At 36.8% G+C, this 23,756-nt stretch overlaps 1 protein-coding gene and 1 long non-coding RNA gene across 2 annotated transcripts; one reads left to right on the forward strand and one right to left on the reverse strand.

Annotated features, from left to right (window-relative positions):
• Window positions 1-3,370: 3,370 nt before the first annotated feature.
• LOC136247460 (tyrosinase-like) lies at window positions 3,371-14,538 on the forward strand. The gene is made up of 3 exons (XM_066039174.1): window positions 3,371-3,441; window positions 7,779-9,612; window positions 14,300-14,538. The coding sequence occupies exons 1-3, from the start codon at window positions 3,395-3,397 to the stop codon at window positions 14,348-14,350; spliced, it is 1,932 nt and encodes a 643-aa protein (XP_065895246.1). The 5' UTR covers window positions 3,371-3,394; the 3' UTR covers window positions 14,351-14,538.
• Window positions 14,539-15,515: 977 nt separating this feature from the next.
• LOC136245859 (uncharacterized) lies at window positions 15,516-16,298 on the reverse strand. Its single transcript, XR_010696169.1, has 3 exons — window positions 16,070-16,298; window positions 15,764-16,016; window positions 15,516-15,702 (listed from the first exon to the last, which is right to left on the reverse strand). It is a non-coding gene; the product is annotated as an uncharacterized lncRNA (long non-coding RNA).
• Between the last annotated feature and the right edge of the window lie 7,458 nt (window positions 16,299-23,756).

A 23,756-nucleotide genomic window follows, 5' to 3' on the forward strand; every position in this document is an offset into this window, starting at 1 on the left:
TATAAACAACTCTCTCAGTAGAGAGATCAGCTATGTATAAGCAAATTAACCTCAACTACATTCATTGAAGTCACCCTGTAGAGAGGTGAGCTATAAACAAGTAACCCTGTAAGAGATCAGCTACATTTCAAATTGCCTTGTGTTAAAACAAATCACTCTTTAGAGAAATCTGGTAAGAGCAAGTCATCCTGTATAGAGAGTACAGCCAGAAAGAAGTCACCATGTAGATAAATGAGCTAGGAACAAGTCAACAAGTCACTCTGTAGTGAGATTTGCTACATTTTAAATTACCCTGCATGTAGAAATATCAGCTCGGAACCAATCACACTGTTGAAGGATTAGTTTGAACAAATCACCCAGTAGAAATATCAGCTAGAATCAAGCCACAGTGCAAAGAGCTCAGCTAGAAACAAGCCACCCTTCAGAAAGATCAGCTAGAAACAATTCACCCTATAGAAAGATCAGCTAGAAAAATGTCACTTTGTAGAAAGATCAACTAGAAACAAATCACGCTGTAGAGAGATCAGATGCAAAAATCACCACGTAGAGAAATCAGCTGGAAACCTGGCATGCTGTAGAGAGATCAGTTTGATCAACCTTTAGAGAGTCAGACTACATTTCAAGTCACCCTGTGGAGAGGTCAACTATGTATAAACAAGTCTCTCAGCAGTTAGAAATAAATCACCCTGTATAGTATTCCATTAAAAACAAATCACATTGTAGAGTGATCAGCTAGAAATAAGTTAACCTGCAAAGAGTTCAACTATTTTTCAAAGTCACCTTGTAGAGAGATCAGTTAGAAACAAGTCATCCTGGAGAGAGATCAGCTTGGAACAAGTAACTGTATAAAGAGATCAGCTACATTTCAGATCATCCTATAGAAAGATCAGCTAGAAACAAGTCACCCCGTAGAAGGATCAATTAAAAACAAATCACCCTGTAGAGAGATCGGATAGAATCATGTCACTCAGTAGAGAGTTCAACTGAAACATGTCGCCCTGTAGAGAATTCACCTAAAAGAAAATTATCCTATTGAAAGTTCAGCTATCTTGCTTCTTGCAATTATTTCTGTAAGGTTATGAGTCACCCTCTCCTGAGTTCAACTACAAACTATTTACAAGGTAGTCTCTAGATTACAGCTACATTGCAAGTTTCCTTGTAAAAATTTCAGCTACATACACATGCGTTTCCCTGTAGAGTATTCAGCCTATATTATACCAATACAATTGTATACTAATTATTACTGAATAACATTGTTAAATGTATACATGCAAACAATACATTTTATTTTAAAAGATTCTTTGTCATATTCATAGCTAATTCCAATTCCTGTAGAGAAGAAAAAGACAAGTTAAAAATGATACCCATAGGCTGGCTTTAGGTATGAAACTATGTACAAAAAGAAGTGATATCTAATCAAAAAACAGACAAGCTTTAAAATAGGGCGTGGCCTCCAAAAAAGCCAGAGTGAAAAAGATGTGAAATTCAAGATGGCAGCCAAGAAATGGCTGTGATGGTAGATTAATGGCAAAAAAATTAATAACGACAATTCAGGTGAATTTCGTGCCGAATCCTTGGAGGAGGCAATGCGAATTGTCGTTATTAAATTTTTGCCATTAACCTACCATCACAGCCATTTCTTGGCCTCCATCTTGGATTTCACATCATTTTTCACCCTGGATTTTTTGGAGACCGCACCCTTTTCTACAGCTTGTCTATTTTTGATTTGATATCATACCAGAATTCTATTAAACAGTTGGTTGTGGCTATATGATACAAAGTAAGTTGTACAAAGTACCAAGAGGTTGAAAATTACAACTTGCTAAATTTATTTTCATTGATGCTCACTGTGTACTATCTACAATGTTTGCAGTACTTAAAAGTATTGCAACTACTCAAGTACACACAAGTGCTTGGAAAAATATATAAGTACAAGTATATTGGGGTAATTAAGAAATTATTTAAGTAAAGTACAAGTACTTTTAAACTTGTATTTAAGTGTACTGGGCCCCATGTCTGCCCTGTAGAGAGTTCAGCTACAAAGAAACCACCCAGTAGAAAGTTCAGCTACAAACAAATCACCCTGTAGAGAGTTCATCTGCACTTCAAGTCACCCAGTAGAAAGATCAGCCAGGGGTGGATCCAGAGACTTATGGAAAGAGGGAGGGGGGGTGTGTCAAAATGAAGTGAGGTAATACCTTGTCTGGTTTGGTAAATGAAGACCAAAAAAAAAAGAAAGATTACAGCCAGCTGAGAATAGCTTGCCACCTCCCTAACTATGCATTTATAAAATATGACTACTTTATTACAGAGACTGCTCTATTAGAGTATCTCGATCTTAGTATGCTAAAAATTATTGCAGTCCCCCCCAACCTGTATCCGTACCTGAGATCAGCTGCAAATAAGTTATCCTGTAGGGAACAATTGACATCACTGCTTGAAGTATCTTAGTTTACTACAGTGGTATATCCCCAGTACATGGAACAGTTAATTGTTTGTTATTTTAGTAGTTTTTCAGTAAACCCGCATTCACTGATGTTTTACTGAGAGTTTAAAAACTTAGTAAAATAATTATGTTCCATATACTTAAGTTTACTGACACTTTACTCTCAGTATATCTACAGTAAGGCATCTTAACAAATTAGTAAACTAAGAACCTTAAAGCAGTGCATGTAATAAATATATGTACTGCTGTAAAAAAGGTGCGGACCCAAAAGGTCAAGGTTAAAAAGGATGTGAAGTCAAAATAATGCCAATTTTAGGAAAATTTGTTGCCGAGTGTCCTAGTAAAACTTGGAGGAGGCAGTACTAATTCACCTGAATTGTCATTATTATTATTATTATTTTTTTGCCATTTACCTACCATCACAGCCATTTCTTGGCCGCCACCTTAGATTTCATCTTTTTCACCATGGCCTTTTGCACCTTTTAAAACTGTTCTTGATTAGATTAGAATATAGCTGCCGTTACCGAAACTTAACCCATACTATTGCTTTACTGCGGATGCTATAATAGAGTGACTGTTTATTTATTTATTTATTATTACTGAGCAGCCAGCACTGCTGATGCGCTCAGGAAAAAAACAAACAAAAAACCACACGTGTACATTACTACAATAATTAGAAATATTACTGTTCTCGCGATCTTTACTATGATGTGATTTTAATAATGATGCTCATGCCCTGGCCTGGATTCTGGCTAGACATAGCTATCTAATAATTATAGCTAACATAGCTATAATACAGCATGCATGTACATAGTACAGTTTACCTACCCTTTAAAACTCTGCATGGATGATAAAAATGCATGCAACCAGTAATTATAAGGTCGTGCAAGGATTGAAATAAAAGGCTGAATCGTGCAACTGAAAAGCATTGAATCAAGTATACCCACCATGGAACAAATTGTTTGGATAATATTAATCACAGCCGCTGGTTTGTGGTGAGTAGGCTGATATAATAAGACCAGCTCTCTATGTAGTCTATACACCTGGCAAATGTACAGTAAAATTGAAAAGATATGTAGCTACGTATTATATTATTATTATTATTGTGTGCAGCTGTGTAACTAGTTATGTATAGTGAATTCTCTTCAGGTGAATGTATAAATATAACTTAACTATTAGCAGTATATAATATCACGTATCTATAGCCGAATGACACTACCCTGTAGCGTAACTATAGCTAGGTATTAATATGGTCCACCCGTTTATTCCTCCCATTTTGTTACATCTCATTATGACCTAGGCCTATGCATGGCAGAGGAGGTACGACACGAATTAAGCGCTATTGAAAAGAATTCACAGTAATTGCATTCTTCAAATGGTAAAATTGCGGAAAATCAATCCGTAGACAAGATTTGATGGACCGCAAAGCTACTTAGACACTTGTGCAGTTGATTTTCACTGATTCTCTCTTCCCAAGTTGCTGCTTGGCTTGATTTCGTACGGTTAGTTATTCATCACGTGACGGTTCCTCCAATAGGCTGTGTATATCGAAACTGAACCACTGGGGTTGAATGGGGTAGACTGCACCGTTGAATTAAGCATAAGAAAAGAGTTAGATTGGCACGTATTTTTGGTTGATACCACCACGAAATAGCTTCCCTGTACAAAACATATGCGCTCACGTGTGCGTGTCGTACCTCCTCTGTATGCATGGCTACCCGATAGTAGGGTTGGTAATGAGAAAATCAACTTCAATAGTTTCTCCTCCAACTCTGGGTGATCAATCCTACCAAAGTCTACATCAAAACCGTAGGGTAGACTAATAATACGGTGATTCCCCTTGCTGTGTCTGTAACGCGCATTTTATTATTTTCACAATTCAAGTTTCAGGTTTTTAAATAAAAATGGGCAGTAGCATCAGCGAAGCTGTTTAGAGCACTTCAATGTTTCCATGAATGGTGCATTACATGGTGGTCACTATGCTTTAGAAAACGGATGCGTATTCTTGGTGAAACAGATGCTGCGAGTTTCTGAAACATAGCGTGAGCGAGGCATCAGTTTACGTTGGCACGCAAACACTGTAAATCTCCATTTAATAAGGTCCGAAAAGATGTCTGGGAGTTATTAAACTCACTTGGACTTCATTAAGTGAGTTTCAGTTGGTTCAGTGATTTTTCATTTTAGATCCGTCAAGCGCCGTTTTAGCGAAAATTGAAGTACAGCGAATCACCTTTTAACCCAGTGTATTGTGTAGAGCACCTGACCCAATAACCTAAAACAGCAATGGACAACATCCTAGATGTTCCTGCCCATTTTTATGAAAATGAGCCTATATACGTCAAAAATTACGACACGGCTAGCTATAGTGTATATCCCAAACGGAAGGCATTTGGTCACTACCGAACCCACCATTTAAAACTAGATCATTGGTAGGTCCCATCCCCTTGAATTACAAGTTAATCTAAAGAGAGTCGATTTTTTCATTGCCAACCCTACCGTCTGGCTGCAGGAGCTGTAAAAGTGACCTGTCCGGATGTTCTCAATTCTCGGACAAAAATTTGTATTATCGGTCGAGTGGCACTGCTCGTAATGCTTGAAGCTAGAGATCGGGGAGGATGGGAGTGCCATTAGGGCCGGAATAAAAAAAAAATAATAATTATAATAATAATGCTTGAGGCTGATCAAGTCTTTCTGTGCTTGATATCAAAGAGCAAGTCTTACACTCTCCAAATATATGTGCGAATTCTAGTATCACATTTGGAGCAAATATGATGAACGGTTAAGGATTTATGACCAATTATTCGCGTAAAACAAGATCAATTTGTTGTCACGCCTACAGGGTAAACCGCTTCATGGAATAAGTTGAAAATCGTTTTGTGAATAGATCAACCATTGTAGGAGTGCCTTTTGGTGGTTTAAAAGCAATCGAAATGAAGATCATGGAGATATGACACGAAACTGAAGGTGTGTACCGATTGCGTGATCGAGATTCGTGAATAAAAATACCAATAATTTTCACGCCTACTAGGCAAACCGCTTAGAGCAGTGACTGAGCTGAAAATGGGTATATAGCTGAAATAGTCACCGTAAAAAGTCCTTGCAGTAGTACAGAAACAATCGGATTACAAACCACTGAGTTTCATTCGAAAGCCAATTCCGTGTAGCAAATGTGAGTTCGAGATGCTCTAATAAAACAGTCACCCTAATAGAGCATTCAGCTAGTTTATGATTTACTCCATTATAGATTTCTATTGCATTGCAAGCTATGCTGTAGGGAGTCCAGCAGCAACCAGTCAATATTGTAGACAGTTCAGCTACAAGCAAGTCGCCCTGTAGAGAGATCAGCTAGAAGAGATCACTTGTAGAGAACTCAGCTACAAAGAAACCACCGTGTAGAGAGTTCAGCTGCAAACAAATCACCTGTAGAGAGTTCAGCTACAAACAAGATACCATGTAGAGGGATCAGCTAGAAGAAGTTACTTTGTAGAGAGTTCAGCTACAAAGAAACCATCATGTAGAGAGTTCAGCTACAAGCAAGTCACCCTGTAGAGAGATCAGCTAGAAAAAGTTAGCTTTTAGAGAGTTCAACTACAAAGAAACCACCATGTAGAAAGTTCAGCTGCAAACAAATCACCTGTAGAGAGTTCAGCTACAAACATTTATGTCAAGTAACCCTGTAGAGAGATCAGCTAGAAGAAGTCACCTTGTAGAGAGTTCAGTTACAAAGAACCATCATGTAGAGAGTTCAGCTGCAAACAAATTACTCTGTAAATAGATCAGCTAGAAGAAGTTACCTTGTAGAGAGTTCAGCTACAAAGAAACCATCATGTAGAGAGATCAACTGCAAACAAATCACCCTGTAGAGAGATCAGCTACAAAGAAACCGCCATATAGAGAGTTCAGCTACAAACAAGTAATCCTGTAGAGAGATCAGCTAGAAGAAGTAACCTTGTAGAGAGTTCAGCTACAAAGAAACCACCATGTAGAGTTCAGCTGCATACAAATCACCCTTTAGAGAATTCAGCTACAAACAAATCACCTATAGAGAATTCAGCTACAAACAAATCATCCTATAGAGAGTTCAGCTAGAAACAAGTCATCCTGTAGCTACAAATAAGTCAACCTGTAGAGAGATCAGCTAGGAACCAGTGACCTGTAGAGTTCAGCTACAAAAACAAATCACCCTTTAGAGAGGTAAGCCAGACAAAGTAACCTTGTAGAGTAATCAGATAGAAACAAATCATACTTTGGAGAGTTCAGCTGCAAAGAAACCACGCTGTAGTGAGTTCATCTACTGTACAAGCAAATCACCATGTAGAGACTTCAGTTGCATTTCAAGTCACCCAGCAGAGAGAACAGCTGCAAACAAGTTATCCATAGGGAATAATTGATATGTCATGAATATATGTAGTATATATTTATATATAATTTGTGCATTTTCTGATAAAATTAGAAATAGTTAAAGCATTTAAAATCTTCATGTTTTTCTTCTTCCTGCGGTAAAGGAAAAAGATAGATTATACAAATATAAAAAGGAGTGAAATCTAATCCAAAACAGCCTAGCTGTGAAAAAGGAGTGCGGCTCTCAAAAAAGGCTACATGTGTTGAAGAAATGCAAGGTGGCAGCCAAGAAATGGCTGTGATGGTAGGTTAATGGTAAAAATTTTAATAGCGACAATTCTGGTGAACTTTGTGCCAAGACCAAGTGGCACCAAAGTCACCTGAATTTTCGTTACTAAAATTTTAACATTAACCTACCATCACAGCTATTTCTTGGCTGCCACCTTGTATTTCACATCTTTTTCCACCATAGCCTTTTTGAGGGCCGCATTCTCTTTTTACAGCTTGTTTGTTTTGGATTAGATTGTTATTACAGGAAAAAAGCATAAACAATATTTTACAATAATTGTTTCCATTATTGTTTATGCCTTTCCATTATTTTTACCTGGAATTACTATACAGTGGCTGCAATTAATGAAACTTTTGTGGTCACTACTATTATATGTTTATGCACTACACTATCATAACTAAAATAAACAATAACAACGTACGTATAGTAGAACCTATTTATAGCAGAAACTTTAGCATCAGCAAATTTGCTGCATTTTTGCTGAAACACAAAGGTTTTCCACTTTCAGAGATAAAAGGTTTAAATGTAAAAAGTACTGAGTAAGACCATTTAACAGCATCTTTAAGGTTATTTCTCTATTGCATCCTTGATTTTGGGAGCTGATTAAGCATGGTTTCACTGATACTAGGTTTTATGTTTCAATGTACCTATGTATGCATGTTTGCATCCATGCATATTGCTGTGTATATTATTCATCTATAGTGGTGCACAACTACCAAAAGTTTGTACTCTTGACAAAGGTGATTCTTTTGACTTCACATGTTGTCCTGATGTTCCTGGTTATGGAATTTGTGGAGGATCCCAACGAGGTTACTGTCAAAACATAACAAGTATGTATCCAACATACGATTGTAGTGGTACTAATTCTGAGTCAAGGTATTGCAAAGCAGACCTTTATCTAAGAAACAGGATAAACAGCAATCAAAGGGACTTAAGATTTAAATGGCCTACTGAAATATTCCAAAATGTTTGTCAGTGTAATGCCAACTATGCAGGGTATGATTGCATGAGGTGTAAACCTGGATATCAAGGAGATGACTGCATGCAAAAGATTTCCTACATGCGCAAAAACTTCTTAACACTTGATGTGAATGAGCAAAGAGAATTTATGCACATTCTTAATTTAACAAAATTTACTGTAGACTCTGGAATAACTGTTCCCATACGTGAACCTGTCTCCCAATCAGCTAGTGCTTCATTTGTTGAAGTATCCTTGTTTGATGCGTTTGCAACATACCATTATTACACAAACAGAGATAAGATGATTAATGACTGTGATGAAGATACTAAGCTTCACAAAACTTGCAATGATGATGAGATGTGTCCTATACCTGACTTTGCTCACTGGGGTCCGGCTTTTATAACATGGCATAGAGGTTATTTGCTCTATCTGGAAGAAGAAGTTCGGTACATGCTTAAAAGAATGAATTATAGTGGAGAATTTTATAATTCCAATAATTTTTCACTTCACTATTGGGACTGGACTGATGACAGTGACACTGAAAGAAACAGAAATAATATTTGGAGAATAACTGGTGATGATAATATTTATAGTAATGATGAGACATGTGAACCTATAAACATTGCAGGATACTTTGAATCATGGCGCATCGTATGTCATAATCACAAAGAGGACCTATGTTCAGATGACGATAAAATATGCAATCCAGCTGGAGAGATGTTGGATGAAAGAGAAAAAGTTAATAGGAGTGTAGGATGTGGTAGAAAAAGGCAATGTCTTGCTAGAGTAGAGAGTATGGAGGAAATGAATATGGGGCCAAAAGAAACATCATTTCCAAGCAAACAAGACTTTCAAGCAGCTCTATGCAAGAGAGAGTATGATTCAGAACCATTTAATTTTCATAAAGATAATGGTGGCTTTAGGAATGCACTAGAAGGATTTGAGGATTTGTGTAATAGTAGAGGTGAACTCTGTAAAGAAAACAAAAAGATAAAATGGCCTTTCTTTGAACTACACAACAGATTGCATGTTTATATTGGTGGAACAATGTCAGATATTGTGATTTCTAGTAATGATCCATTGTTTTACTTACATCATAGCAATGTTGATCGTTTTTATGAAAGTTGGCTGGAAGAGCACAATGGAGTGTACCAACCACAATCTTTTTCTTATGATGTTGCCCCAGGCCATAATTATCTGGAGCCGCTTGTAATATTATTCCCTCGAGTAACAAATGAAGATATGCATAAAAGATCAGTTGAGTTTGGTTACACCTATGATGAGCTTGTTAGCATAGACAATTCCATTGATTGCCAAAAGTATATTAATAGGGATTGTGACATTGCTGATCCAGGTGACAACAATAACGGTGACGATTCCGGTGAGAGTAACACCAATGGAGACTCTGAAAGTAACACCAATGGAGACTCTGAAAGTAACACCAATGGAGACTCTGAAGAGAACAATAGCAACGAGGAAAATAATAGTAATGATATCCCAGGTACTAACGGAGATGGTAACAACAGGAACAGAAATAATAATCAAAGTAGCAGTGCAATTACAGAATATTCAAAGGTATGGTTGGATAAGCAACTTACTGTAAGAGTTTTAGTATGACAGATGATGCAAAAAAAGATGATATCATACAGTACAATAGTACTGTATATTAGGGATCATGAATGTTAAGCCGACTCAAAGTGCTTCCAATAAATGTGACCGGGCCTGCGATAGGGCATGTGGGAACATAAAAATTGCCTACTTTTTCAAACTTTGATGTGTCATAACTTTGTATTCCATGATTCTGTATTCATAAAAATTTGAGCACGTATTCAAACTTTAGTTAGCTTTACAATACAAGTTACTGAATGAAAATATTTTATCCCAGTACTGAGATATGACATTTTATGTGACGGGGTGTAGTTTGTGCCCGCATGCCTGTTTTCGCAGTCCCGGTCACAAATTGCTTTGTAATTTTAATTTTTAATCATACTGTATAATTAGGAAACATGAAAATTGGGAAAGTGCAACTAAATTTTGGGGAATCAGTCTTAATGTTGCATTTGAAAATTTTTATGACCAATATAAAGAACTTTAAGGTTCCAATCACTTTATTTTACAGCAATTAGAATAACAAAGTAGTACCTTGAGTACAGTATAGGAATTTATATGAATTTTGTATAAGTGAATAAATTTCTTGGTTAATGCTATTATGCAACCACTGGATGTTGTGGTTTGACATAAAAATGTTAAAATGTACAGAAACCATTGCAACATATACAATCACAGACACTAAAACCTTAAGTTTGTTATACAGAAAATACAGGAGATACTAACACTATATTGATTGCTACATTATTTCGTGGTTGTCTGTGTAAAATGTGCTCACTTACTAATTGACTCAATAGTGCATGCGTGCAGTGTGCAATATTATTAGAATACAACTACAGAATGTGTCAGCATGATATAACTACTAGTGGTGCATGCACAAGTGTGAGTCAACCAGTTCAGTCCATACAACATCTCACTTTCTTAAGAATGACGTTTTGGCAGTCTCATTGGAGTGCCAGTTTGTGAATGAGTCTGAATTGGAGATCTTGGCATTGTCTGATGTTATGCAGCACTTGCTACTCCCTATCTGGAAGAGGTGTATCAGTCTCAAGGTCTTCATCTTCATAATACTGTGATGCACCTCCCAGCCTGGGTGCCGGATGATGACGGTTTCTATGAACTAAACCTAAGGAAGTCTGAACTTTGTAAAATCTAGGTCTAGGCATACAAGTCTTTGGTACTTGTTTTTTCCCTGTACGCACCCAAACTGGAGTATTGGTGCTAAGTGTGGGAAGGGATTGAGTTCTGTGTTTGAGGTTTAATTACATTTGCTGTTTGGACTTGTAAGCTTTGTGAGCTTTCTAAAAATACTTCAGGTGAGACCAGTAAGGAGTCAACAGAGGAGTAAGTTGAGGTAAATCAGTGGCAATTTTCCGTCTGATCAATAACTCTGCAGGGCTGAGAGAACACCATAAAAATGGGGTGGCTCGCTAGCTGATTAGTGCCATGTGAAGATCTGATGATCCTTTAAGTAACCCTTCAACAGTCCTCACTGCTCTCTCTATCAACCTGTTACTTTGGGGATATCTTGGACTATGTAACATGATGGAAGCCATATTGTGAGGAAAACTGAGTAAAAAACTGCAGTTAAACTGTGATCCATTGTCAGTTACCAGTGTTGATGAGATGCCATGTCTTCCAAAAATAGATCTGAGAGAATTGACTTTAGCAGATGAGGTGGTGCTATGCAGCTGGATGGCTTCTGGATATCTTGAGTAACAGTCAATTACCAGTACACTCCAACAACCAGACAATTTCTTAATTGTTGTCCAAACATAGTGTCTGGATAACTCAGAATACTTATGAGCAGCCTTACAAAGACAGTGGCATTTCATTAAGAACTTTCTTGATGGTTTGAGGGTGCATCACAATCATAGAGAAATGCATACAGCAATGTCAATAAAATTACTTTAATCTTATAGGGAAAGTAGTATGTTTTTAATTTCATAGCTTATGACTGTGGATGTTGGATTAATCTAAAATTATGCCTGTAAACATTCAATTATTATCACAATTTGAGACCTTTATTTTATAAGTTGTGCTTAAATAATAGGTGCAAGCCTAAGTTGAAGAGGAGTGGTGAGTTTCACTTTATTTTTATTTATTTTCCAAAATATGTGCAGCCTCAGTTTGAGGATTAACGCACATATGAAACATGCATACAAAATGTTTTACAATATGATTGATTATGGGATTACTGATTGGTAGGGGAAAGTAATAATAATTTAAGTTGATGCTTAAAAATTTGTAATGATTGTTGTTGGATTAGGTCTGGCGGGAGTGAATTCCACAGTCTTATTGATCTAGGAAAGAATGAGTTACTGTACTGATTGGTTCTTGCATAGATATGATGAAATATTTGGTCATGTCCTCTGGTGTTAGTCCTCTATGTAAAGAACAAAATTAATCCTTGCATTATGTAAAGCTTATAACAGTGGTGTTATTAAGGAGACAATGAATATGTTTGCTTTGTGGTATATGAGGTGCTACAATGAATGATAAACACCTCAAAGTGTTAAGAAGATTGACATATAAAAGTTGTTAATACATGAGGCTATTATACTCATTGATTTGAGCATTATGCTTTTGTGCTTTTGAGCAGCGCTCAAACATCATCTATTATGTGTGCTTTTGAGAAATCCCGTTATTCCTAGCATGCCATCATATTCAGCCATTGCATTTTGAACTGCTCTATATTAGTCTAAGAGTATCTCAGTTGTTATAAATTGTACAAATTACTGATTTTCTTACTGTTAATCCCTAATTCCTACACGTAACTTAAATTTTACTGGAACAATTGCCACATCCATAAAACCTATCAGTAGATAATAATAAGTGGGTTGACTGCAGTGTGCTTCACATATTGTTCTCTATAATTCATCTTATGTTCTACATATGTACATATGGATGTCTATATAATGGACTGGTTGTATGTTTTATAGTACAGCTGATATTTGCTACCAATAATAATATATAGCAGGATATTTCATAATTATACTCCTTTTACTAGGCTGAAACAAATACTAATACACGGAGAGTGCTCGTGTACTTGGATAGTAAAATTGGTACTCGAGTACTCGTTAAGATTATGTGATCCAGCTCACATGATGTATTTGTCATCAGGGAGTGACACATTGAAGGCTCTAGAGTTTTGATTAGCATATTTTTGTCAGGGACCTAATATCAGTCCTTTAATACAGTGCGTGTAATGTGTATCATTATTGCTACTTGAAAAGCTGTAAACTGTTTATGGTTGGTACAAAACATGTCAAATGGGTATGACTACAAATAGCTTATACCCGTAAGTACTCGATCGTTAACTCTAGAGAGTACTTGAATACTAAAAATTATGATCATGTCAACCCTACCTCTTACCACTGACAAGGTGTACAGAAGTTCATCAATGATGAATTGCACCACTAAAATTAACAAGTGTGATATAGAAAATAAAGAACTAAAGCTCATGTAATTGTAGGGGTCATTACATTAAGAAGTGCTGTAACAGGACTCTGGAGGCTGTTCTAGAAAGTTTGTGATATTGTTAACCTGCAATGTGGGTGTATGGCCACTTTTGGGTGGGGGGGAAAAATAGGTGCATAAGATGAGAACTAACCAATAAGCTACATTAATTATAAGAAGTCATTCAGTAACTGGAAACTTGTGGCTTTTATAAACAAATTAAAGGCAAAAGAAAAGTACCATAACTGGCTTTCTAAAGCAATTAACAGCAATATTGCATGTAATAAATATAACATTTGTAATGAAGTAGAAGTACGTAGCACCTGTGGTAATGCATGACTGATTTCGTGTCTGACACTTGCTACAATTCAATAACAGCACATTATCATCATTATTATTCCTTGCCTACTGAACTGCTACTAATTTTGATAGGTCTTTTTCAGAGCTAATAACTCTTCAAAACACAGTCTAATTATAAGTAATCACAATTTTGACTGATGACAAGTAAAAAATCTCTGTAGCCCTATGGGTTGAGTATATCGGAGAATTATTGTGGAATGGATAATTATTATGACACAGCAAAGTAGCATTATGCAATGCTCTAATTAATTCATATAGTTGATAAGAGTGATGAGACCAGGAACTAGGAAGTTTCAAAAGTTATCTGCTGCAGTTTACCAGCAATTGTTGCTGATTAAAGTGGAAATTTAGTTATAACTAAGCATAATGTGAAAATTTTCTCAAGTGAAAAAGCATTCCAGTCAACTAGATTATTGTGCTAAAGGTTATGCATAATACATAATTATGCAGTTTATGTAGCTCCATTACAAGTTTGGAAAAGGAACAGTTTGAAGTAAACATATGGCAATAAGCTTACATATTATTTGACCAGATTTGCAAAACTGGGTCTTCCACACACATTCCATTCAATGAACTTGGAGTACCGTAACATATTGTCCATGACACATAAAAGCCTGAAATTTTCCCCCTATTAAGTTACATTGGTGCTCACAACCAACCAAATTTCAAGCAAAAAGCTTTTTTCCAATCTGTAGTTATGAATCATTGATAATTTGATGTTGGTAAATTGTATGTGCGTAGAAGATCCCTTTTTCACAAATACAATATTATTGTGATGTACTTTGATATAGCTTAATGATGAATTGATTTAGTTTAATGTTTCTTTGCTATACAGGTAACAACCTTTGTGTCGTCTCTGTTGTTATTATTGATGAGCATCAACTGATTCATTTCCTGAACAGTTTGTAGATACACTTTACTAGATAGTTTTGAATTTCATGATTATTCTTTCCATTGTAGTATGTCTTTTTTTTGCCAGTGACTCATTTTGAGTGCTATTTACTTGGCAATGCCATGCAGTTTGAAATATTGTAAACTGTTACATAGAAGAGAAATTTAAATATTATGGTTCCATGCATGGAAGTGAATATAACTTCATTTTGGAATGAGATTTGTGCTTTCAAATGGAAGCTTTTAGTTTTGAAAAATATTTTAAAAATCAAAGCTTTTGCATGTTGCAGTGCAACACATAGTAATGCAAGTTATCATATAGCTACTGGATCATAAGAAGTGGATTTCTCTGGCCAAAAGCATCACCCTAAAGTCAACCTTGCAATACCACCATGGCATCTTGCCAGTTATTAGTGGGGTATAATTACTGTGTAACAGGCTGAAGGTAGCTGAAACATGAAAGGACTCAGGTGGATATTTTGTAATAACTGATAGTTGCGGTGTGCATTCATATTGCATATGGTACCATATTCTCCATTTTGATGCAATATGTGTGTGTTCACACAGGAGATTGAAGGCCTTTAAATGGTTGTCAGTGGGTTTCTATTAATTATCCCAATTACGGGACAATACCATATACAGTATCATAATACATGGCTACCCTGTTTCACAATAATGAGGCACAGGTAATAATTTTGCACAGACTTTTTGGCTTCCATTTGAACACTTGCTTAGTGCAGGAAAGTGCACATGCATGCTCTCTATGACGTATCATCATTTGAATCGTTCCAGTGTCAATTGAGCAGAATAGAAAGGTTGCTTATTGTGATTGTTTAAGATGGAGGATAGCCTGGCAAGCAATGGCCATGAATCTTTCTTACAGAGAGATATATTCCAACTTAAATGTGTTACTAAGGACTGTATCAAATGTTGTGCAAAGATACAACAGCTCAGGCCAAGTAGAAGCATTGAAGCAGCCACCTAGAAAAAGTGCAAGAAAATTGGATGAACTTCATGCTGATTATTTGCTATGTTTATCGTCGGATAACCCTAGTTTATATTTGCATGAGTTGTGTGCATTGATTGAAGAAAATACTGGGCAGGTGTTGTAGTGTCCAAATCTACTGTATTTTCTGTACTTAGAAGACATGGATGCACAAGAAACGTTGTTCACCAAACCTCTGTAGAAGTACAAATGTGGATATGTGCAAGGTTTATTGCTAATGTAAACTTTTTCTCTGCCTCCCAGTTTGTTTTATTGATGAAAATTGTTGTAACATCAAACATCATATCACAAAATTTCGTTAAACTTTTTTGTTGGAACAACACCATCATATCATCATATCACTATTAGAGGAAGTAAGATATCTGGTATTGTAGCCATGACCATAAAAGGCATTTGGCTTACACTCTCACAACTGATGCAGTGAATGGGGACTATTTCCTAAACTTTCTTGCAGAGACTTGGTTCCCCAAATGACTGCGTTTGATGGTAGCAATGTACCCTCAGCTATAATTATGGATAACTGCAGTGTGCACCACACAAATGAAGCAAAATCCTTCCTTTATAGTGTTGGAATTGATTTTTTTCACTTAAGCTGCATCTCACAAGCTCCTGCATCAGAGAAATTCTATACCTACCCCTTCAGTTTGTTCTAATACTATGCACACATATACACACATAATAATTATACATTGTAGCACACACACACACCTTTCCTTCACATAAAATTATTAATCTAGTGAACATGTGAAAGATCTCCATACGAAGTTGATGGATGGCCATGATAACAGTTCGCTGTGAATCAGCTAATCTGTTCAAGTAGGTCAGTAGCTCATATGAAGAGGCTGAGTCCAGACCTACAATATACACAATGATTAATGGTACTAATAGAGCATGTACACCTGTAGCTCATATACTCATATACACCTGTAGCTCATATGCTCATGTACACCTGTAGCTCATACCTTCATTACTTCCTCTCATCATTTGATTTTTTCACAGTGAAAAAATCAAGCCCATAGCCTTAGCCGTTATCACGTTACACTTGTCTGAAGGCATTAATAATCCAATATTCCTATTAAAAGACCCAATATTCCAAATGTTTGGGGAGGTCATGAGCTTTGTTTCTAATATTGTAATTCTTGCTAAGAAATGTGATAATGTAATATAGCTAGTTAGCTAGACATAAAAAGTAAATAAACTAGCTATTTAAAAAAATTTAAATTTTTAAAGGAAGTAGGGATTGGCATTCACAAAGTAAGGAAATAATAAAAGTAAGGAAACAAGCTCAAAAATGTTACAGAAATGAGAATCATTCATGCAGCAAAAAGTAAGGAAACAAGTCAAGCAAGATTAGATGGCTACTTGCAAAATTACACACATTTTAATACCTACTTTTGGCAAATATCTTGCTATGTCAGAATACTTAGTCAAAAGTAGGGATTAAAATGTGTGTCATTTTAGCAAGTAGCCATATCAAGACACACGGTAGTGTGTCGTGCGGCCCAAGAAGCCGGCGTGCCACCCGTGAGTATATTAACAGGAAGAAAGAAAACGCAATTTTCACACCTATGTAGCTCTGTGATCCCTTATCCGATTGGAACCAAATTTGGTAGAGAGGTGTCGGCCAGCTAGGGGAGTCTACACACCAAATTTGAAGAAAATCGCTCAGCCATTTCCGAGATACGAGCGAACAAAATTTCGTTTTAATTTCTTCGTTTTTTTCTTCTTCTACTTCTTCATTTCGCACACTTCGCAAAATCCGCCATAAAACACGAATTCGTGCTCGGATCGGGCTGAAATTTGGCACACTTAAAGGGCTCATTAAGGCGGATCTCCGTACCAACTTTGGTAGGAATCCGATGAACATTCACGGAGTTATGACCGATTATTTGCGTAAAATAAGGTCGAAGGTCTGTCACGCCTACAGGGTAAACCCCTTGGAGGAATCAGTTGAAAATTGATATGTAGATGGAGCAACCATCGTAGGAGTGCCTTTTTGTGGTTTGAAAGGAATCGGGATAAAGACCATGGAGATATGACACAAAACCCAACCTGTGTCAAAATTACGCGATCGATTTTTATGAATAAAAAAACTATTAGTTTTCGTGTCTACCAGGCAAACCGCTTAGACCAACGAGCTGAAAATCAGTATGTAGCTGGAATAATCATCATAGAAAGTCCTTGCAGTAGTACAGAAGAATCGGATTACAAATTACTGAGTTATGATTCGAAAGGCAACTACGTGCAGCAAATGCGAGATCGAGATACTGTAATAGAACAGTCACCCTAATAAAGCATTCAGCTGCATTTATAATTTACTCAGTAATCTTACATTGCAAGTTATTCTGTAGAGAATTCAGCTACAAACAAGTCACCCTGTAGTCAGATCGGCTAGAAGAAGGTACCTTATAGAGGGTTCATCTACAAAGAAGCCATCATGTAGAGAGTTCAGCTCAAATAAATCACCCTGTAGAGAATTCAGCTACAAACAAATTACCCTGTAGAGAGATCAGCTAGAAGAAGTTACCTTGTAGAGAGTTCAGTTACAAAGAAACAATCATGCAAAGAGTTTAGCTGCAAACAAATCACCCAGTAGAAAGTTCCGCTATGAACAGATCACACTGTAGAGAGTTCAGTTAGAAACAAGTCATCCTGTAGATAGATCAGCTGAAAGAAGTCACTTTGTAGAGAGTTCAGCTACAAAGAAACCACCATGTAAGAGAGTTCAGCTGCAAACAAATCACCTGTAGAGAGTTCAGCTAGGAACAAGTCACCCTGTACAGAGATCAGCTAGAAACAAGTCATCCTGTAGAGAGTTCAGCTAGAAGAAATTACATTGTAGAAAGTTTAGCTACAAAGAAACTACCATGTAGAGAGTTCAGCTGCAAACAAATCACCCTGTAGAGAATTCAGCTACAAACAAATTACCCTGTAGAAAGATCAGCTAGAAGAAGTTACCTTGTAGAGAGTTCAGCTACAAACAAATCACCTTGTAGAGAGTTCAGCTAGAAACAAGTCACCCTGTAGAGAGATCAGCTAGAAACAAGCCACCCGTAGAGAGTTCAGCTAGAAGAAGTTACATTGTAGAGAGTTCAGCTACAAAGAAACTACAATGTAGAGAGTTCAGTTGCAAACAAATCGCCCAGTAGAGAATTCAGCTACAAACAAATTACAGTGTAGAGAGTTCAGCTAGAAGAAGTTACCTTGTAGAGAGTTCAGCAGTTTAGCTGCAAATAAATCGCCCTGTAGAGAATTCAGCTACAAACAAATCACCCTGTAGAGAGTTCAGCTAGAAACAAGTCACCCGGTAGAGAGATCAGCTAGAAACAAGCCACCCGTAGAGAGTTCAGCTAGAAGAAGTTACATTGTAGAGAGTTCAGCAGTTTAGCTGCAAACAAATCGCCCTGTAGAGAATTCAGCTACAAACAAATCACCCTGTAGAAAGATCAGCTAGAAGAAGTTACCTTGTAGAGAGTTCAGCTACAAATAAATCACCCTCTAGAGAGTTCAGCTACAAACAAGTCATCCGGTAGAGAGATCAGCTAGAAGGATCACCTTGCAGAGAGGTCAGCTACAAAGAAATCACCATGTAGAGAGTTCAGCTGCAAAGAAATCACCCTGTAGAAAATTCAGCCACAAACAAATTGCGCATTTGCAATCGATTTTTATGAATAAAAAACTATTAGTTTTCGTATCTACCAGGCAAACCGCTTAGAGCAATGAGCTGAAAATCAGTATGTAGCTGGAATAATCATCATAGAAAGTCCTTGCAGTAGTACAGAAGAATCGGATTACAAACCACTGAGTTATGATTCGAAAGGCAACTACGTGTAGCAAATGCGAGATCGAGATACTCTAATAGAACAGTCACCCTAATAAAGCATTCAGCTGCATTTATAATTTACTCAATTATATTTCATTGCAAATTATTCTGTAGGGAATTCAGTTACAAACAAGTCACCCTGTAGTCAGATCAGCCAGAAGAAGGTACCTAATAGAGAGTTCAGCTACAAAGAAACCATCATGTAGAGAGTTCAGCTCAAACAAATTTCCCTGTAGAGAGATCAGCTAGAAGAAGTCACCTTGTAGAGAGTTCAGTTACAAAGAAACAATCATGCAAAGTGTTCAGCTACAAACAAATCACCCAGTAGAAAGTTCCGCTATGAACAGATCACACTGTAGAGAGTTCAGTTAGAAGCAAGTCATGTTGTAGAGAGATCAGCTAGAAGAAGTAACCTTGTAGAGAGTTCAGCTACAAAGAAACCACCATGTAAGAGAGTTCAGCTGCAAACAAATCACCTGTAGAGAGTTCAGCAGGAACAAGTCACCCTGTACAGAGATCAGCTAGAAACAAGTCACCCTGTAGAGAATTCAGCTACAAACAAATCACCCTGTAAAAAGATTAGGTAGAAGAAGTTACCTTGTAGAGAGTTCAGCTGCAAACAAATCCCCTGTAGAGAGTTCAGCTAGAAACAAGTCACCCTGTAGAGAGATCAGCTAGAAACAAGTCACCCTGTAGAGAGTTCAGCTAGAAGAAGTCGCATTGTAGAGAGTTCAGCTACAAAGAAACTACCATGTTGAGAGTTCAGCTGCAAACAAACACCCTGTAGAGAACTCAGCTACAAACAATTCGCCCTGTAGAAAGATCAGCTAGAAGAAGTTACCTTGTAGGGATTTAAACTACAAACAAATCACCCTGTAGAGAGTTCAGCTACAAAGAAATCATCATGTAGAGAGTTCAGCTGCAAACAAATCATCCTGTAGAGAGTTCAGCTATGAAAAGATCACCCTGTAAAGAGTTCAGCTAGAAGAAGTCACTTACTAGAGAGTTTAGCTACAAAGCAACCACCATGTAGAGAGTTCAGCTACAAACACATCACCCTGTAGAGAATTCAGCTACAAACAAATCGCCCTGTAGAGAGACCAGCTAGAAACAAGTCACCCTGTAGACAGATCAGCTAGAAGAAGTTACCTTGTAGAGAGTTCATCAGCTGCAAACAAATCACCCTGTAGAGAATTCAACTACAAACAGATAACCCTGCAGAGAGTTCAGCTAGAGTCAAGTCACCCTGTAGAGAGAATCCTGTAAAGAGTTCATCTACATACAAGCAGATCATCCTGTAGAGAGTTCAGCTACATTTCAAGTCACCCAGTAGAGAAATCAGCAGCAAATTATCCTGTGGGGATTAATTGACATGTAATAAATATATGCTCTCTTTTTATATTATGAACTCTTGATATATGCATTATATATATATTTGTACATTTACTGATAAAATCAGAATGAGTTAAAGTATTTATAAAATCTACTTCATCTTTTTCTTTTTCCTGTGGTAAAGAAAAATATATAGGTTAAAAAGCCCCAAAGCTGGCCATAGGCCGGCTTTGGGGTATACAAATACAAAAAGAAGTGAAATCTAATCAAAAACAGCCAAGCTGTAAAAAAAGGAGTGCGGCCCTTTAAAAGGCTATGGTGAAAAAAGATGTGAAATCCAAGGTGGCGGCCAAGAAATGGCTGTGATGGTAGGTTAATGGTAAAAATTTTAATAACGACAATTCAGGTCAATTTTGTGCCAATTGACCAAGCGGCACCAAATTCACCTGAATTGTCGTTATTAAAATTTTTACCATTAACCTACCATCTTAGCCATTTCTTGGCCGCCACCTTGGATTTCACATCTTTTTTCACCATAGCCTTTTAAAGGGCCACACTCCTTTTTTAACAGCTTGGCTGTTTTTGATTAGATAATCTTGTTCAACTTGTTTCCTTACTTTTTGTTGTATGAATGATTCTCATTTCTGTAACATTTTTGAGCTTGCTTCTGTAACATTTTTGAGCTTGTTTCCTTACTTTTATTGTTTCTTACTTTGTGAATGCCAATCCCTACTTCCTTTAAAAATTAAAATTTTTTAAATAGCTAGTTTATGTACCTTTTATGTCTAGCTAACTAGCTATATTACATTATCACATTTCTTAGCAAGAATTACAATATTAGAAACTAAGCTCATGACCTCCCCAAACATTTGGAATATTGGGTCTTTTAATAGGAATATTGGATTATTAATGCCTTCAGACAAGTGTAACGTGATAACGGCTAAGGCTATGGGCTTGATTTTTTCACTGTTCAACATTGCTTCAGTGCCTTTTGGCATACCACAGTACGTACAATGCATTCTAATGGACTTACCAGTGTCCTCCTTTGTGTCCCATTCATCTTTGCTGACAGCGAAACATGTTGATTTGGTGATAGTACGTGTGGCTTCCCTTCATAACAGAAATTGTCCATATTTTTCATAGTGGCTGTTTTGATTGTAGAGGTGCTTTTCAAACAGTTCTCGATTCATACTTCTGTGTAATGGGATGAACACCAATGGCGGATCCAGGATGCGGCACTTAGGCAAATTCCCCCTCCTCCCCATCTTGTGGAAGAGCCATATTTCTTTTCATTAAAATGCTACATTATTTGTCAGGCCAAGATCAATTTATAACTCATGAAAATATTGCATTTCACTAGCATTTATTACAAATTCACCTGTGAACCAAAATCAAAATGCCTACCCCAGCACCTTCATGCATATTAAGCGCCTCCAGAAATAATTATCGTGTTGCTTTGTTTAAGGAATTCCTAGCCTTTTAAACAGCTTGAAAGACTTCACAACCATCTGCAAAGGCCAAAATAGCAAAAAATCAACAGTGAGACACTGCTAAGAGGTGATTATTTGCTGCTTCAAAATGCAGCAACTAGCTAACTTGGCAACTTAAAAAGAATCTGACTCTCCCCAACCACCTATAACTTAGCCTGTTTGTGCCCCTCCCCTTGCCAGCTCCTGGATCTGCTCCTGAACACAGCTGCAGCCGACAACATAGCGTAATGGCTACTTCACTTTTCAGATGATAATTGATATAAAGGGGCACACAGCTCCATTTCTTTTGGTATGCATTGATTACAGAGGTGCTTTTTGAACAATTCTAGATCTGAAATGCTGTATAATGGGTTGAACATGGCTGACAATGAAGAGTAATGCATACTGTATTTCACTTTTCAGACTATAATTGATATAGCTGGGGTGCGCAGCACCATTTCAGATGCGGTATGCGTGGGTTCACCAGTCATAATAATAATATTTACAAAAAAGTTAACAAACAAGTACACAGAAAAGTTTGGAATTTTGAACTAGAGTAGGGACTATAACACATCGATAAAAAGTACTGAAACAAGGTGTAGTGCACGATATTAAATCACAGTAAAACAATAAGGAGCATTACTGTGTTCAAGATACAGTAGCATATTGGAAATGCACAGTAGGGTATAACACTTCTTATTGTATTACTGCAATTTAATATCTTGCACTACTCCTGCTTGTTTCATTACTTTTTATCGATGTGCTATGGCCCCTACTCTAATGAAAATTCCAAAATTTTCTGTGTACTTGTAAACTTATTATAGGAAATAACACATGAATCATACTCACTAATTCTCATCTGTTAACTGATGCTTTCAGCCTTTCACTAGTAAAACTCAAGGATCACAAGTATTTGAGAGTACAAAATATTTGCGATGTGGTAAATGTAAACAAGAATGTCAATGTTTCTCCTACCAAATCGCTTTCATATCCATATGCACAAAGTGTTTATAGGGCTAACACTATACCTTGGCTGATGTGCTGATCCATGGTGAACATTGTAAGCCAAATTGTAACGTTGTAGACTAATTTAAATGGAATTTTTTGGCTACAAAATGTAAGTGTCTGTAGTTTATTTTCAGTTAGTCACTGTACAAATTGATTACCTTGCTCTTCCTACTGTCTAGCACTATAACTACTCACCATAGAAGGCTGAAACTTTGTGGTGATCCATTCCTTGAACTAGAAATCAGGGAATTATGCTCCAAATTTTTAATCATTATTCTATTCTGAATTTCTCCAAAAAAGTTATCGATATGCTCTTATTATTCCAAAATGTACTCATTATTTTCAATATTATTCTCAATTTTTATTAAAAATGTTCAACTTTTACAATTTATAATGTTTAGCAGGAATTTGTTACAGTAATTATGTTGTTCTATCAGACAGGAAAGCTAGCCTTTAGCTGCTAAGATGCTTAGTTACTGTTGCAGTACAGTAAAAATTATTCTGCTGACTGTTCTATTAGAGTTGATGACTGCTCTATTAGAGTATCTCGATCTCAACTTATGTGAAATTTCATATTATGACAATTATGCTCTTAAATAACTTCAAAATGCCAGGATAATTCCCTATTCTTTTACCCCATCATTATGCTCAAAATTATGCAGGCATAATTCCCGGATCCCTACCTTGAACACTGCAGATAATGCTAAGAAACTTAAAAAAATAAATTGTGCGAACAAGTCAGGTTTTTGCTGAGACGGTCACA

The sequence above is a fragment of the Dysidea avara genome, chromosome 2 (genome assembly GCF_963678975.1).
Source record: "Dysidea avara chromosome 2, odDysAvar1.4, whole genome shotgun sequence".
NCBI classification, from domain to species: domain Eukaryota; kingdom Metazoa; phylum Porifera; class Demospongiae; order Dictyoceratida; family Dysideidae; genus Dysidea; species Dysidea avara.

Bases quoted from the DNA above. Each gene is read 5' to 3' on its own strand.
- LOC136247460 (XM_066039174.1), top strand. From the start codon at position 3,395: ATGGAACAAATTGTTTGGATAATATTAATCACAGCCGCTGGTTTGTG. The intron at 3,442-7,778 runs GTGAGTAGGCTG...ATTCATCTATAG, and splicing joins ATCACAGCCGCTGGTTTGTG to TGGTGCACAACTACCAAAAG. The intron at 9,613-14,299 runs GTATGGTTGGAT...TTTGCTATACAG, and splicing joins CAATTACAGAATATTCAAAG to GTAACAACCTTTGTGTCGTC.